At 45.3% G+C, this 21,346-nt stretch overlaps 1 protein-coding gene across 3 annotated transcripts in view; it reads left to right on the top strand.

Moving 5' to 3' along the window:
* SRCAP (Snf2 related CREBBP activator protein) overlaps positions 1-21,346 on the top strand; it is a 38,121-nt gene continuing 16,775 nt past the window's right edge. For 2 of the 3 annotated variants that reach the window (XM_080678312.1, XM_080678310.1), the window contains exons 1-22: positions 1-320; positions 1,733-1,806; positions 2,389-2,651; positions 3,850-4,101; positions 6,740-6,925; positions 7,420-7,560; positions 9,832-10,054; positions 10,170-10,447; positions 11,076-11,169; positions 11,307-11,396; positions 12,091-12,279; positions 12,370-12,701; positions 12,806-12,983; positions 13,684-13,820; positions 14,061-14,230; positions 14,346-14,538; positions 15,699-15,835; positions 15,932-16,118; positions 19,236-19,405; positions 19,769-20,034; positions 20,240-20,533; positions 21,100-21,264. In XM_080678312.1, coding sequence (XP_080534438.1) covers positions 2,598-2,651; positions 3,850-4,101; positions 6,740-6,925; positions 7,420-7,560; positions 9,832-10,054; positions 10,170-10,447; positions 11,076-11,169; positions 11,307-11,396; positions 12,091-12,279; positions 12,370-12,701; positions 12,806-12,983; positions 13,684-13,820; positions 14,061-14,230; positions 14,346-14,538; positions 15,699-15,835; positions 15,932-16,118; positions 19,236-19,405; positions 19,769-20,034; positions 20,240-20,533; positions 21,100-21,264 — 3,736 coding nt within the window. In that variant the 5' untranslated portion in view covers positions 1-320; positions 1,733-1,806; positions 2,389-2,597. Of the gene's footprint in view, positions 321-457; positions 617-1,732; positions 1,807-2,388; positions 2,652-3,849; positions 4,102-6,739; positions 6,926-7,419; positions 7,561-9,831; positions 10,055-10,169; positions 10,448-11,075; positions 11,170-11,306; positions 11,397-12,090; positions 12,280-12,369; positions 12,702-12,805; positions 12,984-13,683; positions 13,821-14,060; positions 14,231-14,345; positions 14,539-15,698; positions 15,836-15,931; positions 16,119-19,235; positions 19,406-19,768; positions 20,035-20,239; positions 20,534-21,099; positions 21,265-21,346 lie in introns of those variants that run through there. The other variant, XM_080678311.1, reaches the window with a different exon arrangement.

Raw genomic sequence — 21,346 nt, 5'->3', positions numbered from 1 at the left:
GAGAGGACGGGCCGCGCCGGCGGTAGCGATAGCTGTGGTGGTGCTGGTGCAGGTGGTGGCGGCCGAGACGGCAGCGGCCATTTTGGTGAGGCCTCGGAAACGGCGGCGGCGGCGGCGGCGGTTCGCTGGGGCTACCGTCTCATTTTTCCCACCCACCGTCCGCACCATTGTGGTGTGAGAGGAGGCAGTGGAAGCAAGGCGGTGGCAGTAGTCGCAGGCCCCAGGGGAATTTAAAGGCCGCGAAGGCGGCGACCAAGAGGGGGTCCTCCCCCCTCCTCTGCTGCGGGAGGGGGGTGGTGCGTACGCCCCCGAGGACGCAGGTAAGGAGAGGGAGACAAGATGGTGGACGCTCCACAGTTCCCCCTCCCCTGACGGGTGACTGCGCGCGCATCTTTCCGCCACCGCCTTCCCTCCCTCTTTCCCGGGGTGCTGCGCGCGCACCTTCGGCCGGGGCCCCGGGGCCGGTACGAGAGGCTGTCGGCGCGCGCCCATAGAGAGACAGGCTGAGGGGGGCCAGGCCGGCCGGCACTGGGCCTGGGCGCGTCTTCTCTCCCTTCCCGCCCGTCTGCGCACGCGTGCCTGAGCGAGCGAGCGAGCCCTGAGAGGACGGACCCAGGTGTGCTCCTGCCCGCCCACCAACCCCAGCCCCTCTCGGGCGCGCGAGAAGAGGAAGGGGGGCGTGGGATGAGTAGTCGGGACGTGCGCCCACCATATCCAGTCAGGGACCAGGATCTGGCTGCTCGAATCCTTCTTTATCTTAGCCTTTCGCGGTCTGGTAGTGGGGGCTCCCGGACGGGCAGGGATGCGAGGCTACCCAGCCCTCCGACCCTTGTGTGCGTGGGCTTGGGTTCTGGCGGGAGCCCCCGGGCGATGCGCGCAGCCGGCTCTCTCCGCCTCCAGCCGCGCACGCGCGGGCCCCTCCCCCACTCGCGCATGTTGGGTGGGGTGTTAGTCCAGGAGGGGGCGGGGCTATCTCAGGGCTAGTGGCAACTTGGGGTAGAGGTCAGGGGTCATGTTGGGTTAAACAGTTGGGAGGGGTGTGAGACGGTAATGAAACCTTGGGTTAAGCGTTCTAGCAAGCTTGTATTCCAGTTAGCTCGGATCCTGCGACTGTTGTGGAGGAGGGGCTGAATCAAAGGCAGCACCGTGGTTAAGGAATTTCCTTAAACGCCGGGGAAACACTTCCGGGCCTTGTGTGGATTTACCCGCTTTTTCCGGGCCATGTTTCTTTGCTATGCGGCCTTCTTCACATATGATTGTTCCTCTCATGTTTCCTGCTGTAGTTCTAGTGTTTCGGGAAGTGTCTCCTAGTGCAGGTATGGGAGTCAGGGGGCCCTGCCCTGAGGAAGGGTGAGTTCTCCTGTGACAGTGTTCTGTTCTCACTGGCAAGGAGAGCAGGCTGCCAAGGCACCTAGCACCTTTTTGAGCTTCTAGATGTGACAAGTTTTTTTCTTGGTTATTTGCCCTCCATTCAGTTGGAACCTTTTACCCTTGGGCTTTTTGAATTTTTTTTTTTTTTTTTTTTGCTTCCCTGCTCTTCCCACTAGTCAGAATTTGGATTTGCTTTGATTTTTCTGAAATTTGAGCTTTTCCTAATGCTGTAACTCTTTTTTTTTCAGCCTTCGTACTGATTTGGGTATATTTAAAAGCCTCAAAAGTTGGTGTAAAGAAGTCTTGGATGGATGTTGGTAAATGTGGATTAATTACTCACTGCTGTTTCCTTATGTTTCAGTTGTGATTCCCCTCAGTACGGCGGCACCGTGGAAGTACAGACTTTCACAGGGGGTGTGGTCTCAGCTCACACAGGTAAGTGCTCAGATACCATTTTGTATACTGATGCTAATGAGAGAGATGTTTGAGATAATGAGAGAATTATAGCTTAATGCTTCTGGGTTGATGATAACATCGCAACAATAGACCTGGGACTGTGGATAGAGAAAGATTTGATTACCCTGGCTCTATCAAGAATAGCATGTCCTCCATGGTTTTGGCATTAGACTACCTAAGTCCTCCAACCACTTCCTTACTGTGATCTTACACAAGTCATTTGGTGCCTCTGTATCCTGATTTCTTTCTAACTTGTAAAATAGAGAAAGTATTAGAATGTAAGCTCCATTTACGACAGGACCTTTTCTGCATGGCTCTATCCTTAGTATGTAGAATGAACTAAGTAAATAATTATGAAATGAAAAGTACCTGGTTCATAAGGTAGGTATGAGGGTATAGAATACATCAAGTACAAAGTAAAGTATCTGACACATAGTAGATGCTCAAGAAATGCAGGCTATAAACAGTGTTTACTTATCTTTTTAATGTTATCTTTGGTTATTTAAAAGATTCTTTAATATTTTAAAAATCCTATTTCTACTCTTTTCTACCCTACTTTAGGTGCTCCAGAGGCCAGTGGACCTGAGCGGAGGCTGGGACGCCCTAGTGGGCCCCGGGCCCTGGAAGGCGGGTCCCGGTGGCCTGTGGCCCAGAATGAGGCCAGCTCCCAGCATGCCCTGCAGCCGGACGCCAACCCCTCGGCCAGCAGCAGTGGTGACAACGACCCAGTCGTACTTCAGGCATCCAAAGAGGAGCCTGGGAGTGGGACCATGCAGAGCAGCCCCTCCCCTGCTCACCCTCAACTCCCAGTCCTACAGACACAGGTTTGAAAGTGGGGAGGGTTCCTTCTCTGCTTCTGCTTTGTGGGCTGCTGGCTCTGAGGCAGAAGAGCAGGACTTAGCCATATTTCTATGATCCTAGCTACCTTAATACTGAGATAGGAGAATCTTCAGGTGGACTGGTAAACCTGTTGGATACTTACATTGTATATTAGTGTATCATTGATCACTGAGAGTCTGGAAACTCCTCGTTACCTGAAAAAGGTTGAATTAGGCCAGGTTGGAAATGGAGGTTAGAACATTATGCTCCCAAGACTGTCTGCTTTGCAGATAGCTCAGTTTCTTTCTCAAAACTGGAATAAGTTAAGCGTTATGGATGGTGTGTGTGTGTAGTGTTCATTCCTTTGCCATACCAAGGGAGTTAAGAGAGTGTGTGTGGGGGAAATCATGGCTTTTTAAACTAGTCTGACCTAGGTTTGTTTACAGTAGGCTTTTGATGGTTATGGATTTGATATTTATAATTTTCCTAAGCAGCTGGAAATTTTGTGACATAGTCTTTTGTCATTTAGCTGAGTAGAAATTTAAGTAGCACACTGAAGCTTGTGTGCTGGAGTGAATTTAATGAGTTCTCTCACAATCCACATTTAAGTAGGACTTTGTTTTCTACTTCATATTGCTTGTGCAAGACCTTGAAAAATAATAGGTGGGTGTTTGAAGACAGTGACCAACCCCCCATCCCTTTCCCTTTACACCTCACCAGTAAAGGAAACTACCAAGACTGGTAATAAAGAGGTTTAGGTGATCTTGTGTTTTTTGTTTTTGTTTTTTTGAGGCCTTTTGAATTTGGTGGTAGCTCAAATTTATTTGTATAGGTGAATCTGCCATACTTGATGGGAAAATAGGGATTTATTTGTGTAAGTGAAATTATTGAGGTCCTGAAAAGTTCATTAAAATTTGAAATCATCTGCTATAGTATTCTTGAATACTATGGCTATGAAAGAATAGTTTATAGTGTTCTTTAACACCATCAAGCTATAACTCCTCTTGCATGCCAGACTTCTATTATAAGCTTGGTCTGCCCTCTTGAACACCTTAAAACTTTACCACATAGGTTTGTGTTTATAAGATGAGGTTGATAGTTACTTCAGAGCTTTTTTCTTATGAAGATAGAGTGAACTAATGTACTTCAAATTCCTGGTACAGTTTTAAGCATTCATTTTATCTTTAATTTTTCCTTTTCTAGATGGTGTCGGACGGCATGACAGGCAGCAATCCTGTGTCCCCTGCCTCATCCAGTTCCCCAGCCTCTAGTGGGGCAGGTGGCATCTCCCCCCAGCATATAGCTCAAGATTCCTCTCTGGATGGACCTCCAGGGCCCCCAGATGGTGCCACCGTGTCCCTGGAGGGGCTCAGCTTACTCCAGGCCGCTGACTTGGCTAACAAGGGCCCAAAGTGGGAGAAGAGCCATGCTGAGATCGCAGAGCAGGCCAAGCACGTATGTATTGGGAGGGCTCATGAGGATTCTTGATAATTTTCTTCCCTGAACTGCTATGTTCCATGGATATTTTACATTACTTTTCTCATTATGTGTAAATTCTGCCTTAACTTACATGAGCTTGAGCTAGTCTCTTGAAATCTGAGCCTCATCTCCTTTTCTATGAAATAGAGCTGGTGTAATCCTCCTATCTAATAAAGAGGGAATATGCTAATTGACCATCACTACATCACAAAGATGGCTGCACCCACAGCTGAGGCCAAGTTCCCATAAGGAGCCTTAACAAGCAATCAGCAGGGACCTGAGGCTACGCCCTCCCCTGCCCCCATGGGGCTTGACTGGGGACCTCAAGGTGCACCCCCAGTGCTGGCTTGGGGGAACTCAGGCTGCACCCCTGCCCAGCAGGGCTTGATGGGGGACCTAAGGCTGAGCCCCCCTCCTGGTGCTGGGCTGGGGGTCCTGAGGCTGCGCTCCCCCACCCCCCACCTGGCAGGGCTTGACAGAGGACCTCAAGGCACGCCCACCACCCCAGTCTGGGCTGGGGGACCTCGGGCCACGCCCCCCGTCCTGGTGCCAGGCCGGGGGACCTGAGGCTATGCCCCCTGCCCAGCAGGGCTTGACAAGGGTGGGACTCCGGCCGGGTCTGGATCTAGCCCAATGTGGGGGGTCCGGCCGGGTCTGGGTCTCACGCGATTTTGAGGTGCACGTGGGTGGGCGGGGACTTGACTCTGGGTCCCGTGGTGTGCCCCAGACTCTGACAGGAGGAAGGTTTTCATATACATTTTACTAATTTTCTTTCATCTCTGACATTTCTATTATAGAGAAAGGGCAATTATTTCCTCTAATTAATCCCCTTTTAATGTGCATGAATTTCGTGCACCGGGTCACTAGTAGTCTATAGGCCGTTAGGACGTAACATTAAAGACATCAAAGTGCTTTGTAAGCTGTGAGGCTCTTAAGATTTACTGGTTGCTGCTGCTTATTTACCCGGTGGTGAGTGTGGTCCTGGGCCTGCAGCCTCACACCACCTGGAGAATTGTTAGATAGGCATTCTTACTCTTCTCTTTCCTACCCATTCAAACTAAAGGGTGGGGCCCGCAATCTGTCTTTAAAAGTACTTCAGATGATTCTCATGCATGCTCAAATTTGAGAGCCATTGGTCTAAATGCTCATGTTCTTCCTGATATTTTCTTCATCAGATCATTTAGTTTCGTGATTCATGTCTGGCTATTATTTCCTCTGGATTAGTTTTTGTCAGGAGAGCATAAGAATAATGAGGGCTGTTGTCTTCAGTTTTTAAGTCATGTCTCTTAAATGAAAAAAATTAAAATGTTTTTATTTTTTCCCTTATGAAATACAGCATGAGGCAAAATATGGTCACGGTTCATATGTAAAATATTACAATAAATAATACAAGAATAAAATGTTTCACATACTTACAACTGTAAATCTACTCTTGCTCCACCTTGTATAATCATGTAGAAACAATGTTGCTTTTTTTTTTTTTTTCCGTTAATCCTCACTCGATATTTTTTCATTGATTTTTAGGTAGAGTGGAAGAGAGAGGGAAAGACAGAGAGGGTATTTTTTCATTGATTTTTAGGTAGAGTGGAAGAGAGAGGGAAAGACAGAGAGAAACATCGATGTGAGAGAAACACATCGATTGGTTGCCTCCTGTACGAGCCCTGACCAGGGCCCGGGCCGGGGAAGAGCCTGCAACCAAGGTACGTGCCCTTGACTGGAATTGAACCCAGACCCTTTGGTTCGCAGGCCAACACTCTATCCACTGAGCCAAACTGGCTAGGGCAGCAATATTATTTTTTATTGTGGTAAGCACTTAATTTTTTTTTTTTTAATATATTTTATTAATTTATTACAGAGAGGAAGAGAGAGGAGAGGGATAGAGAGCTAGAAACATCGATGAGAGAGAAACATCGATCAGCTGCCTCCTGCACACCCCCTACTGGGGATGTGCCCACAACCAAGGTACGTGCCCCCGACCGGAATCGAACCTGGGACCTTTCAGTCCCCAGGCCGACGCTCTATCCACTGAGCCAAACCGGTTTCGGCAGCACTTAATTTTTTGGTGTATAACTTTTCAGTGTTTTCACCAAAATATATTTTTCTAAAAATAGTATTTAAAACAAACGAGATTGTGTAAATTGGGCTTTATAGCATACTTCTCATCGTGAACATGCTCCTCCATAAGCAGAATTCTACAGTGAGAAGAACCCTTATATCTAGAGCCAGTACAGAAACTTGTGCTCCCTGCTCCTCTGGAAGTACCCTTGGGATATGTTTTCCGAAGTCTTGCCTATATTCATGGGGAGTGGAGATAGTGTGAAATAATGGAAAGAGCATTAAATTTGGTGTTTGGAGTCATTAGACATATTTTTAATTCTCAGCTTGTTAATACTTCCTAGGTATGTGATCTCAAGTAAATCACATAATCTGCCTGATGGTTACTTTAATTATTTGAAGATGGTATAATACTTGTAGGATTGAGATGTGGACTTAAGACAGCATAAAACATTCCTTCCAGCCAGTTTCTATGTGTAGTCAGTGCTCGGGTGTTCAGCGTGGTCATGAGGTGAAGTATATGTCCAGTAACTTGATTGATCCAGCTCTCCCTCAATAGGAGGCTGAGATTGAGACTCGGATTGCTGAGCTTCGGAAGGAGGGTTTCTGGTCACTAAAGAGGCTGCCTAAAGTACCCGAGCCTCCCCGCCCCAAAGGCCACTGGGACTATCTGTGTGAGGAGATGCAGTGGCTATCTGCTGACTTTGCTCAGGAGCGCCGTTGGAAACGGGGTGTGGCCCGTAAGGTATGTCTTCCAACTGGGTCTACTTTCCATTTCTTTTTCAGGTTTGCTTTTTGTTTTTTTGTTTTTTGATGGGTGGGTTGATTGGAGGGAAACTAAACAGAACAGTGTAGGATGCTTATTAATGCCAAGTCTCAAAAGGCAAGCTGACTTCCCAGGTTTTTTTTTTTTTTTTTTTTTTTAAATATATTTTTATTGATATTTTACAGAGAGGAAGGGAGAGGGATAGAGAGTTAGAAACATCAATGAGAGAGAAACATCGATCAGCTGCCCCCTGCACACCTCCCACTGGGGATGTGCCCGCAACCAAGGTACATGCCCTTGACCGGAATCGAACCTGGGACCCCTCAGTCCGCAGGCCGACGCTCTATCCACTGAGCCAAACCGGTTTCGGCCCCAGGTTTTTTTGGCCTTGATTATTTTCTTTGCTTTTGACTTGAGGAGAGGGCCGGGGTCTGGCCATGGAGTGTTTTTATGCTGGTTCCTCATTTCCACAGGTAGTGCGAATGGTGATCCGGCACCATGAGGAACAACGGCAGAAAGAGGAACGGGCCCGGAGGGAGGAGCAGGCTAAGCTGCGCCGAATCGCCTCCACCATGGCCAAAGATGTCAGGCAGTTCTGGAGCAATGTGGAGAAGGTAGGCAGCAGGGATTGAGAAAGGTAGATGCCTTGGGTTTGATGGGTGGGTAGTGTGGTAGCAGGAATGATCAAAACTTTGTGAGAGAGTGAATATTTTGATTTCAAGCAATTCTGATGACATTTCTATTGTACATTGGACCTTTCTTGCATTAAGTGTTATTAAGAAGAAAGAAATACAGTGGAAAATAGGCCCTGCCTTTGGGGATAGTTTTAAATTTTTATTTTTAATTACAGCTGACATTTAATGTTTTATTGGTTTCAGGTATGCAATATAGTGGTCAGACATCTATATAACTTACGAAGTGATCCCCTGATAAGTCCAGCACACCCTTGACACCATACAGAGTTATTACAATATTATTGGCCATATTCCTTATGCTATACTTTACATCCCCATGACTATTTCTAACTGCCACTTTGTACTTCTTAATCCCTTCACCTTCATCACCCAGCCCCCCAACCTCCTCCATTTCTGGCAACTATCAGTTCTCTCTGTATCTATGAGTGTTGTTTCTGTTTTGTCTGTTCACTTATTTCTTTTAGATTCCACATATAAGTGGAAATCATATGATATTTTTATTTTTTAGTCTCAATTCATTCAGTCTCTATTTCCATCCTTGTTATCACAAATGGCAAGATTGCATTCTTTTTTATGGCTGAGTAAAACATACATTGAATATATGTACCACATCTATTTTTTTTTAAGAGAGGAAGGGAGAGAGAGAAATACTGATTTGTTGTTCTGTGTACCTATGCATTCATTGGTTGATTCTTGTATGTGCCCTGACTGGGATTGAACCTGCAACCTTACAATATTGGGATGATGCTCTCTATCTGGCGAGGGCTGTACCACATTATTGATTTTAGAGAGAGGGGGAAGAGGGGAGAGAGAGAGAGAGAGAAACAGAAACAGAGAAACATCGATGAGAGAGAAACATTGGTCAGCTGCCTCGTGCATGCCCCAAACCAGGGATTGAGCCTGCAACCCGGGCATGTGTTCTGACCAGGAATCAAACTGGTGACCTCTCGGTGTATGGTTCAATGCTCAACCACTGAGGCACGCCGATCAGGGTGTACCACATATTCTTTATTCACTGTCTCTCCGTGGACACTTAAGTTGCTTCCTACCTTGGCTATTGTAAATAATGCAGCAGTGAATATGGGGATGCATATTTCTTTTTGAATTAGTATTTTGGAATTACTAATATTCTTCAGAAATATACCCAAATGTCTGACTGCTGGGTCATATGGTAGTTTTATTTTTAATTTTTGAGGTTCTTAGTTTTTATTATTTTGAGGAATTTCTGTGCTGTTTTCCATAATGGCTGTACTAATATGCAATCCCACTGACAGCACACGAGTGTTCCCTTTTCTCTGCATCCTCACCAACATTTGTTTGCTGATTTATTGATGATAGCCATTCTGATAGGAGTGAGGTGATATCTTATTGTGGTTTTAATTTGCACTTCTCTGATGATTACTAGCCATTTATGTGTCCTCTCTGCCCAATTTTTAATTGGATTAGGGATTATTAATAGGATTTATTGACCCCTCTAGGCCATCTGTCTTTTGCAAGGCATTCAGCATGCTTTTTCTAAAACTTACTTGTGCCTGTTACCTGCTTAAATACCATCAAAGTTCTCATTACTAAATTGTTCACATATATTTACGTCATGGCTTCTCAAGCACTACATGGCTTCTATTTATATTTTCAGTCTTTTGTTTTCTGCCAGCTCCTTTTCTTTTCCATTGCAAACTATTCCTTCTTTTGCACATCCCTGGCCATTAATATATGGCTCTTTCTGCTGCTGGGAATGCCTTTTTCCTCATTCCACTTAGGGAAGAGCTACTTAGACTTTAAGGTTCAGTTCCAGCCCTGGCCGGTGTGGCTCGGATGGAGCATTGTCCCATACACCAAAAGGTGACAAGTTCTATCCCCAGTCAGGGCTCGTGTGGAGGCAGCTGATAGATGTTTCTCTCTCATATCAGTGTTTCTCTCTCTCTTCCTCTGTCCATTCAATTAAAAAAGAGATTCAGCTCCAGATACATTTGCAAACCTTTCTCTGTTGCCTGAAGCTAAGCTGGCTCTTTTCTCCCCTGTGCTCCTTTTGTGTTTTCCTCAGAAGCACCTGTTAAGTACATTTAGCTCATCCTCCTAAAAAGCCATCCAGGGCCTAGCATAGGCGGAGACTTCCCTAAATGTTGGGTAAAAAAGAGTACATGAATAAAAGATTATCTTGGTGAACCATCCATGTCATGCTTGTGGCAGGTGGTGCAATTCAAGCAACAGTCCCGGCTGGAGGAAAAGCGCAAAAAAGCTCTGGACCTGCACCTGGACTTCATTGTGGGGCAAACTGAAAAGTACTCAGATCTTCTATCTCAGAGCCTCAACCAGCCAGTAGCCTCCAGCAAAGCTGGCTCCTCCCCTTGTCTTGGCTCTTCCTCAGCTGCCTCTAGTCCTCCACCCCCAGTTTCCCAGCTGGATGATGAAGGTGTGTGTCCTTTTTGGCTCTGTTACTCCTCCTCATGTACCCTTTCAAGAGCTGAAAACCCACCCTGTGGCTTGCAGGGCCCCGTGGACTTTGTGACCTTGTTCTCCTGCTATAGATGGGGACTTCCAACCCCAAGAGGAGGAAGAAGAGGATGATGAGGAGACGATTGAGGTTGAAGAACAGCAGGAAGGCAATGATGCAGAGACGCAGAGGCGTGAGATTGAGCTGCTTAAACGTGAGGGAGAACTGCCACTGGAAGAGCTGCTCCGTTCCCTTCCCCCTCAGCTGCTAGGAGGGCCTTCCAGCCCCTCAAGAACCCCATCATCTCATGATAGTGACACCAGAGATGAACCTGAAGATGGTGGTGAAGAAGAGCCCTCTCGAGTGTTGAAGGTATGGACAGAAGGGATAGGGGGAGGGCTCAGCGTGGGAGCAGGGATAGAGTTCTGGTCTATAAAGTTAGTTGTGGTTTTCAGGAGTTCTCCCTGTTTAAAGGTAATTTTTGGGCTCTCATTTGGGGGTAACTAAGGAGGAATCTGAGTTGGAGCAAGTTGCAATCTGAGATGGGCAGAGATTCTAACGCTGTAGTGGAAGTATACTGTACTCTACTCCTTTAAATTACTGTGTGACCTTAAAAAATACTTATGCTGGCCCTTGCCACTTCTATGAAATGGTCCTAATATTCCCTTACTGGTTTGTAGATTTGGAGCTGGGATGGTAACCTTGAAGTCTCTTTTGGACCTAATTTCTTTGTTTCTCCATATGTCTGAATGCATGGGAATGGTATTGGGGGCCTATATTTGTTATCTAGCACTTTCACAGGTCCTCCCCAGGCAGTGGGGCCAGGATTTGGTAGCTGGTGCTGAAAGAAAACCCTTGATTGCATCCTTGCCCTGGGATTGTGCCAGTGGCAGCTATCACTCAATGGCACAGAGAAACTGTTCTGTAGCATCGTATTCTCATTGTGCCTTTCTCCTGTTTTAACCTTAGGCTCTCTTCCTTTTCATCCTTTGACATATAGGTAAATCCCCCACCCTCCTCTGTTACACAGTGTAACAAACAGCCTTGGCATCCAGATGAGGACGACGAAGAGTTCACTGCCAATGAGGATGAAGGTTAGACCTATTCTCTTTATCCTGTTCCCCTTAAACCTTGAATAGTTTGGACCTAATGTTTCAGGCTTTCTTACCTCTTCCACTTAGACTGTACCTGTGTCTCTTCCCTATTGATATGGCTTTATTCTCTTTCCTAGCGGAGGATGAAGAGGATACCATAGCAGCTGAGGAGCAGTTGGAAGGGGAGGTGGATCATGCCATGGAGTTGAGCGAGTTGGCTCGAGAAGGTGATATTCACTAGACATTTTAATGAATAATACTTTGGTGTCTCCTCTGCAGAGTGGCAGGGATAAAGAGATGAATAAGACATGTTTTATCCTCCTAGAGGAACTCCTAGATCTGATGACAAAGATAGATTTATAAGTGAATATAGATTATGATGACCAATTATGATGGCATTTTGAACAAAGTAATGTGAGAGCTCATGGAGGGAAGAGCTATTGTGAAAGGATTTGGGTTATGTTTTACCTAAACCTCAAATCAGGGGTGTGGGGAACCTTTCTTCTGCCAAGGGCCATTTGGATATTTATAACATCATTCATGGGCCATACAAAATTATTAACTTAGAAATTAGCCTGCTATATTTGGTCAGACATTTAATTAACTCACTTTCAATGCCTTGGCAGGGCCAGACCAAATGATTTTGTGGGCTGGAAGTGTCTGCCCCCCTGCCTTAAAGGGAGGTTCATCACATTAATATTATCATTCCCAATGGAAGGCAGTGCCATCCATGGCTCTAGCCCATGTTGTAAGACTTGGCTTTAGTAGCTGGTACTGAAAGTAAACTATTTTTTTTTGCATTCCCTTGGACCTGGGCCTAGCAGTATCTACAGAGGCCTAGGTAAAACAAACTGGCACCCTTCAGACCTCTACTCCCTTTCCCTCGATGCATCCAAGCACTTACTCTCTTTTTTTCTTCAGGTGAGCTCTCTGTGGAGGAGCTATTGCAGCGGTATGCAGGAGCCTATGCCTCTGATGCCTCTGCCCCAGGTTCTGGGAGTAGTGAAGAGGAAGAGGAAGATGAGGTTGATGCTAACAGCTCTGACTGTGAACCAGAGGGAGCCACAGAAGCTGAAGAGGCTCCTCAGGAGGATAGTAGCAGTCAATCAGGTAAATGTGTGGTTATGAGGCAGGAGCTGGGGAGGGTAGGCACTGGAGGAGCAGGTATGGTTAACACTAAGCCTTGGTCTTGTGCTTTAGACTCTTCTGAGGAGCAGAGTGAGGACGAGGAAGATGAGCATTCCGAGGAGGAAGAAACAAGCGGGAGTTCAGAATCAGAGGAATCTGAGTCTGACGAGTCTGAGGAGTCCCAGTCACAGAGCCAAGCAGATGAAGAGGAGGAAGAGGAGGAGGATGACTTTGGGGTGGAGTACTTGCTTGCCCGGGACGAAGAGCAGAGTGAGGCAGATGGGGGCAGTGGACCTCCCACCCCAGGGCCCACCACCACTCTAGGCCCTAAAAAAGAAATTACTGACATTGCTGCAGCAGCTGAAAGTCTCCAACCCAAGGGTTACACCTTGGCTACTACCCAGGTGGTATCCTCAGGCCCCCAGCTTCTGCTTTCTCATATCTTGACTTCTCTGTTTCTCAGTGACAAGATGCCTCAGTTCACCTTGACACCTCTCTTCCCTACCAGGTGAAGACACCCATTCCCTTGCTCCTGCGGGGCCAGCTCCGGGAGTACCAACATATTGGGTTGGACTGGCTGGTTACTATGTATGAGAAGAAGCTTAATGGCATTCTTGCTGATGAAATGGGGCTGGGCAAGACGATCCAGACCATCTCCCTGCTTGCCCACTTGGCTTGTGAGAAAGGTAACTAGACAGGGCCCCTTCCTCTTGGGTCTCCTTGGGGGTGACTCCAGCTACAGGATAGTGAAATACTCTTTTGCTGGAATCTTAACAGCTTCATTGACTGGTCAGTAACTTTACAGCAAGGCCAGCATAAGTGCTAGGATTCTTAGGAAGGGCCATTAGGACCGACTGGTCAGGGTTAGGCCTGAGGAGCAAGAACCTTAAATTTATATCTCCTTGTCTTCTCTCATTCTTATTTTTAAAAATTCATCTTTTTAAAATTTTTCTGCATTTTATTTGTTTATTTAAATCTGTATTTTTATTGACTTCAGAGAGGAAGGGAGAGAGATAAAAACATCAATGATGAGAATCATTGATTGGCTGCCTGGGGATTTAGCCTACAACGCGGGCAGTGCCCAGACTGGAAATCGAACCATGACCTCTTGGTTCATAGTCAACACTCAACCACTGAGCCATGTTGGCCGGGCTAAATTTTATTTTTTTTAATCATGTATTGACATGTTACTTTCAGGTGTATAACATTATTCAGTACTTGTATACATTGTGAAATGATCACAATAAACATCTATGATCATACATACTACAAACCATTTTTTTTTCTATGATGAGAACTTTTAAGATCTAAGCAACTTTCATATAATACAATACAGTACTGACTATAGTTACCATGTTATACATCTCTCATTCTTTTGCTAAACAGGTAACTGGGGTCCTCATTTGATCATTGTCCCCACCAGTGTGATGTTGAACTGGGAGATGGAACTGAAGCGTTGGTGCCCCAGCTTTAAAATTCTCACTTACTATGGAGCCCAGAAAGAGAGGAAGCTCAAGCGGCAGGTTTGCTCCTCCATGTGACTACCTCTCTCCCTCCAATTGATGTCTCATTTTTTTTAGGCCCTTTTTCTTCAGATGAATTTCTTTCCCTCCCCTTTCTATTGCTTAATTCTGCTTCTGGGACTTTCTGTTTTCTCTCAACCTGATTTCTGTCCCCTAAGAACCTTAGCATGTCTTCCCTTTACCCTTTTTTTTTTTTTTTCCCCTCACCTCACTATCTGCTGCTTTCTCTTGATACCTCAGGGCTGGACCAAGCCCAATGCCTTCCATGTGTGTATCACGTCTTACAAGCTGGTGCTGCAGGATCACCAGGCCTTTCGCCGCAAAAACTGGCGCTATCTCATTCTGGATGAGGCTCAGAACATCAAAAACTTCAAGTCACAGCGTTGGCAGTCACTGCTTAACTTCAACAGGTGGAAATGGAGTTGGAGATTCTTGGGACGGTTGACTGGGTCTGAAGGGTGGGATGTTCGGAAGGTTGAGAATTTGCTGACCATCCTCCCTCTAATTCCCTCTGTCTCCTTGCAGCCAGAGACGCCTGCTCCTGACAGGAACTCCCTTGCAGAATAGCCTCATGGAGCTGTGGTCCTTGATGCACTTTTTGATGCCTCATGTCTTCCAGTCTCACCGCGAGTTCAAAGAGTGGTTCTCTAACCCCCTAACTGGCATGATTGAGGGTAGCCAAGAGTACAATGAAGGTCTAGTCAAACGCCTCCACAAGGTAGGGCCTGCAACAGTTTGTCAGGGGTCTTGGGAATGGTGAGGAACTAAGGGCAGAAAACCTTTAGGGAGAGGGAAGTCAGACAGGCTGAATTGACCCATTTGTCAAGCTTCAGTGTTTTCTTTAATGGGGACATTTCTGTGCATATTCTGTGAGTAGAATAATATTGCTCATCAGTCCCTGCTTGGATTTCTCTACCTGGCTTTCCTCAACTTTGTATTTTTATTGCTTTTCTTTTCTCTCCTCCTTTCTCTCTTCCTCCCTCCCCCCTCCCTTTTTCTCTCTCTCTGTCTCCCTCCCTCTCCTCTCCTCTCCTTCTCTTCTCTTCTCTCTCTCTTTTTCTCTTTCCCCCTCCCTTCCTCCCTCCTCCCTTTCTTATCTTTTTTTGTCTTCTCTTTGTCCAGTTTTTAAATAACATCTCTCAGCATTCTGATCTTTACTTTTTCTGTCTCCCAGTTTACATATCTCACTCATAAGGCTTAAATTCCTCAATTCTATAGACCACGTGACCTACAAATTTGGCTTTATGTCTTTAACTGAAAGTTGCTGTTGAACTCAACTCTGTTTTAGCCCAAACATCTCAAGCTTTATAACCTATTATTTCTATTCCATTTTGGTCAATCACACCATCATTTTGGTAAATCATAGAAACCAAGAAGTCTTCCTTTACTATACCTTTTCATCTCTCTTCATTTCTTCCATGTTAACTTGATGACTGTGTCTTCTCAGATTTTACCTCCTGAGATCTCACATTTGCCTTTTGTTTTCTATGCTGTTGTCACTGCCCCAATTTTTGTTCTCAGCTTCTCTCCTGGACTTACTTTTGTAATCTTGTATATTTACATTTACTGTAATTTGAGTCATCCCTCCTGTGTAGTTAGTTGCTCTGCCCTCAGTACTCTTCTTTATCACTTACGTTGTGGTATTATAATTTTAATGTCTGTCCTTCAGCAGATAGTAAATTCCTTAAGAGGAAGGAGGGCTTGCATTTGACTCATCTTTGTGTGATTAGTTCTGGGCATGCTGCATATCTCCATGAGTATTTACTGATAGGGCTAAGGCAGTGCCCAGCTGATCAAGCCAAGACCCAGCTAGAAGGGCTAGACTAGGGCTCAGTCTCCTGCTGTTCTCCTGTCAGTCTCTTGATTGTTTACTTTTAGGTTTTGCGGCCTTTTTTGTTGCGCCGAGTTAAGGTGGATGTTGAGAAGCAGATGCCTAAAAAGTATGAGCATGTTATCCGCTGCCGGCTCTCCAAGCGCCAACGCTATCTCTATGATGACTTCATGGCACAAACTACGTAAGGGAGAACTGAGGGTGGGTCCTGGGACTCTAGATTGTAGCAAAGGTCAGAGGTGAGAGTTAGGATGCCCCATTTGTTTTTCTTCTCTCTCAGAACTAAAGAGACACTAGCCACTGGCCATTTTATGAGCGTCATCAACATTTTGATGCAGCTGCGAAAAGTCTGTAATCATCCAAACCTGTTTGACCCTAGACCTGTTACCTCCCCCTTCATCACCCCAGGCATCTGCTTCAGCACCGCCTCTCTGGTCCTAAGGGCCACTGATATCCATCCCCTCCAGGTAAGTAGTTGCCCCCAAGGTTATTGGCCCTATCCCAAACCTTCATTTATTTTCTTTAGGCTAAAGTCTGACCTTTTGCATCCTTCCTTCTCCTATCATCTTAAAACTATTCCCCTGCTTTTATTATTCTTAACTGTGTTACTTTAGGCAAGCTAATTATTAACCTCTAACCCTAAGTTTGCTTGCCCTTCAAAATAGGGATTATATGGCCTATTTTGCAGTAGGTTTGTGAGAATTGTGTTAATCTTTTTTGAAAGGGCCTGGCATGTTAACATTTAACTATTTTGCTTCTCTGTTTCCTCTTTTTGGCTACTTCGTACCCGCCCTCTCCAATTTTTTTTTAAAATATATTTTATTGATTTTTTTTGTTTTTTATAGACAGGAAGGGAGAGGAATAGAGAGTTAGAAACATCGATGAGAGAGAAACATCGAATCAGCTGCCTCCTGCACACACCCTACTGGGGATATGCCCGCAACCAAGGTACATGCCCTTGACCAGAATTGAACCTGGGACCCTTGAGTCCACAGGCTGATGCTCTATCCACTGAGCCCAACCAGTTAGGGCCCAATTTTTTTTTTTTTTAATATATGTATTTTTTATTTCAGAGAAGAAGGGAGAAGGGGGTGAGAGATAGAAACATGAGTGATAAGAGAGAATCATCTATTGGTTGCCTCCTGCACACTCCCTACTGAGATCGAGCCCGAAATCCTGGAATTGAACTGTGACCTCCTGGTTCATAAGTTGATGCTCAACCATTGAGCCACACCGGCCGAGCCCATTTTTGTTTTTGTGGTAAAATACATAGCAAATTTTACTACTTGAACCATTTTAAGCATATGACTCAGTGGCATTAAGTACAGTTAATTTGTACAACCCTTATCCACCATCCGTCTTCAGAACTTTTCTCATCTTTCCAAATTGAAACTCTGTACATACTAAATATTCCTCATTTTCCCCCTCCCCCTAGCTCTTGTTAGTCACCATTCTACTTGCTGTCTATAAATTTTAGTACTCTGAGTACTTCATATAAGTGGAATCATACAATATCCTTTTGTGAATGGCTGTTTCATTTAGCAGAATGTTTTTAAGGTTCATACATGTATACCACATTTTGACCATTCATCCATCATTGGACACTTGGGTTGCTTCCACCTTTTTGCTATTTTGAATGATGCTGCTATGAACATAGGTGTACAAATATCTGTTCAATTCTCTCATTTTAAAAAATTAAATTTATTGGGGTGACACTGGTTAATAACATTATACAGGTTTTAAGTATGTAATTCTAAAATACAGCATCTGTATATTGCTTTGTGTGTTCACCACTCAAAGTCAAGTCTTGTTCTGCCACCATATATTTGACCCCCTTTACCCTTTCTACCTCCTTCCTAACCCTTTCCCTCTGGTAACCACCATACTGTTGTTGTATGTGCCTAGGGGTTTTTGTTTGTCTTGTTTGTTCATTTGTTGCTTTCAGTTTTATATCCCACATATGAATGAAATCATAGTTCTTGACTTTCAATTCTCTCTTGGGTATACAGTCATGCTCTGCTGATTGAGGGGGATATGTTAAGAGAAATGTGTCTTTAGGTGATTTCATCATTGTGGTAACATCATAGAGTGCACCTACACAAACTAATTGGTTACATACCTAGGCTATATGGTGTAGCATTTGCTCCTAGGTTTAATGCCTGAACAGCGTATTAGGCTGAATACTGTAGGCAGTAGTAATACAATGGCAAGTATTTGTGTATCTAAATATAGAAAAGGGACAGTAAAAATATGGTATAAAAGTTAAAAATGATACATCTCTATAGGACACTTACCATGAATGGAGGTTGTAGGACTGGAAATGGTTCTGAGTAAGTTGATGAGTGAATGGTGAGTTAATGTGAAGGTGTAGGACACAACTGTACACTTCAGCTACGTTAAGTTTATAAAACAACACAAGATTAAGTGAAGCACAAGAGAAACTGATACAGTCAAGAAACAAGATGTATGGGGCTGCTGCTGGCCTAACAGCATACTGTTATATAGCAGACCTAAAAAAAAAAAAAAGGTAGGAAAAGTACACTCTAAAATAATGGTAAAAACATAGTGTGGTAATTACATAAGCTTGTAATATAGTCATTATAATTGTTAAATATGCACTATACAGATCTGGCTGGTGTGGCTCAGTTGATTGAGTGTCATCCCATGTACTGAGAGGTCACTGGTTCAATTCCCAGTCAAGGCACATTTCCGGGTTTAAGGCTCAATCCCCAGTGCAGGGGCATGCAGGAGGCAGCCAGTCTATGTTTCTCTCTCGTCAATGTTGCGCTCTCTCTCTCCCCGTCCTTCTCTCTCTCTCTAAGAAAAAATCAATAAAAATGTATTTTAAAAATGTGCTATACTTTTATATGACTGGTAGCATAGTAGGTTTTACACCAGCATTACCATAAACACATAATGAATTGCACTACAATATTAGGATGCCTAGACATCACTGGACAATAGGGATTTTTCAGCTCCATTATAATCTTACAGGACCACCCTTGTATATGCAGTCCTACATTGACTGACATGTGATACATGACCGTATTTCCAGAAATGGAATTGCTGGATTATATAGAAATTTGTAATTCTATTTTTAATTGAAGAACCACCATACTGTTTTCCATAGTGACTGCCAACCCTGTTATTTTTCTGTTTTTTTTTGTGTGTGTGCTTTTTTTTTTTTTTTTAAATAATATCTGGGTATAAGGTGTAGTATCCCGTGATTTTGACTTGCATATCCCTAATGATAGTGATGAGCATCTTGTGCTTATTATGTATTTTCTTTGGAGAAATGTCTATTAAAGGCCTTTGCTAATTTTTAAAATGGGTTGTTTGTGTTTTTGTTATTGAGTTGTAGGAGTTCTTTATATGTTCTGGATATAACCCCTTATGAGATGTGATTTGCAAATATTTTGTCCCATTCTGTGGGTTGCCTATTCATTCTATTGAAAGTGTCTTTTGATGGAGTTCAATTTATCAATTCTTTTTGGTTATTGTCTGTGCTTTTGGTGTCGTATCTAAGAAATTATTGCCACATTGACCCCTTTGACACCATGCTTTTGTGTTCCTTCTTGTGCCAGCGGATAGACATGGGTCGTTTTGATCTTATTGGCCTGGAGGGTCGAATTTCTAGATATGAGGCCGACACATTTCTACCCCGGCACCGCCTGTCCCGCCGGGTACTGCTAGAGGTGGCTACTGCTCCTGACCCCCCACCCCGGCCCAAGCCTGTCAAGATGAAGGTCAACAGGTACCAGGGCTGAAGAATTAAGGGGATGGATTCCTAGAGAAACTGACTACAGCTGACTGGGGGGATTAGGATAGCAAGGAGAGAGTTGGAAAATAGGCTAGAATGTTTATATGGGACAGATGCAAAATACTGTGGCGGTATTAGGGGAGACAATAACTAGAGGGTCCTGGGAGGGGCCCTTGTGTTTGTCATTGATTCCCACCCCCCTTCCCTCAGATAACCAAAAAGCACCCTTTCCCTTTTGGGTCTTTATCCTTTTCCCCTTTTGCTTTTACAATCTTTGTCTTTTTGCCTTGTCTTTCTTGTTCCTTTTTTTCCTTACTCCTTATTCTCCCTCCTCACCTCCTTGTTTTTTCCTCATAGGATGTTGCAGCCAGTGCCCAAGCAAGAAGGCCGGACAGTGGTGGTAGTGAACAGCCCACGGACCCTCCTGGGTCCTGTCCCAGTCCGACCCCCTCCAGGCCCGGAGCTGTCAGCTCAGCCGACCCCTTGCCCAACCCCTCCACTGCTGCAAGCACCAATGATGGTGTCAACCTCGCCTACTGGATCCCCACTTATTCCGGCCTCCCGGCCTCCAGCCCCTGTTCTGTTGCCCCCGCTACAGCCAAACAGTGGGCCTCTTCCCCAGGGTGAGTTGCAAGGGAACCAGAGTGTTGGGTTAGGGGGTACTTCAAGTAGATTGGTCAGAAGAATAAAAATAGAGTGAGAAGTTGGGTTAGAGACGGGTGTGATCTTCGTTGGGCTCGAAGGGAGTATGTATGTGTGGAGGCTGCTGGGAGCTGGCTAAGGCTCTGGTCAGGGTATATTTGATAGATGTTTCCTTTGTGTTTACAGTGTTACCTTCCCCCCTGGGGGTCCTGAGTGGAACCTCACGGCCTCCCACACCAACCCTGTCCCTGAAGCCAGCCCCACCTGCCCCTGTTCGCCTGAGTCCTGCCCCACCCCCAGGCTCCTCCAGCCTGTTGAAGCCCCTGACAGTGCCACCAGGCTATACCTTCCCTTCTGCCACTGCCACTGCCACCACCACTTCTACCACCACAGCTACTGCTCCTACCACGGCAGTACCAGCTCCTACTCCTGCACCCCAGCGCCTCATCCTGTCTCCTGATATGCAAGCTCGCCTGCCCTGTAAGTTCCCAGGGCTCTGAGAGTGAGGGACTTGAGATGGGAGGAAGGCTTATATGCCCCAGAGCTGGAGAAGAAAAGCTCAGGAGTATGAGAGAATATCAAATTCTAGGTAGCTAACATATATAGGGTATTTTGCCAGACATTGGTAACTTATAATCAAGAGCCCTCAGGGAGTTCACAATTTAGTTGGGGATATGACACGTAAACCTCATGGTAGAAAATCATGTGAGTTATAAAAGGGCAGCATAGAGGAAGTGGGGGGGTGAGTGGTTAATTAGCTCAGTATGGTGGCAGGCCTTTGCAGCAGTCGCCAGCTGGTGGTCCGTGAGGTCCGAAAGGTTGGTGACTGCTGCTTTAGAGGATATAAAGGAAATTGTTAAGCAAATGAGTGGAATTGGAAGGAGTAGCATGTCAAAAGTTCAGACTGGTTGAAGGCTGAGCTTGTTGAAACATGAGAAATTGAGGGGAAGAGTTAGAGGAACTGAGACTTGTACCTCATGAGGGTCTGCAAAGTGGGATTGAGCAGAGTGAGCCCTGTGTTCATTAAGCCCCTTCTTTGTTTATAGCAGGTGAAGTGGTCAGCATCGGCCAGTTGGCCTCACTGGCACAGCGTCCAGTGGCTAGTGCAGGGGGAAGCAAACCTCTCACCTTCCAAATCCAGGGCAACAAGCTGACTTTGACTGGTGCCCAGGTGCGCCAGCTTGCCGTGGGGCAACCCCGCCCGCTGCAAAGTAGGTAAAACCCACCCCCTGTCCTGCCTTTTTCCTCTTCTTTCTTATCCTCTTGTTTTTTTTTATGGCTCTTTAAAAATGT

This window comes from Plecotus auritus (assembly GCF_963455305.1).
Source record: "Plecotus auritus genome assembly, chromosome: 7".
NCBI lineage: Eukaryota > Metazoa > Chordata > Mammalia > Chiroptera > Vespertilionidae > Plecotus > Plecotus auritus.
Note: the sequence above shows the minus strand (reverse complement) of the source record. Positions and strands in the feature narration are given on the sequence as shown.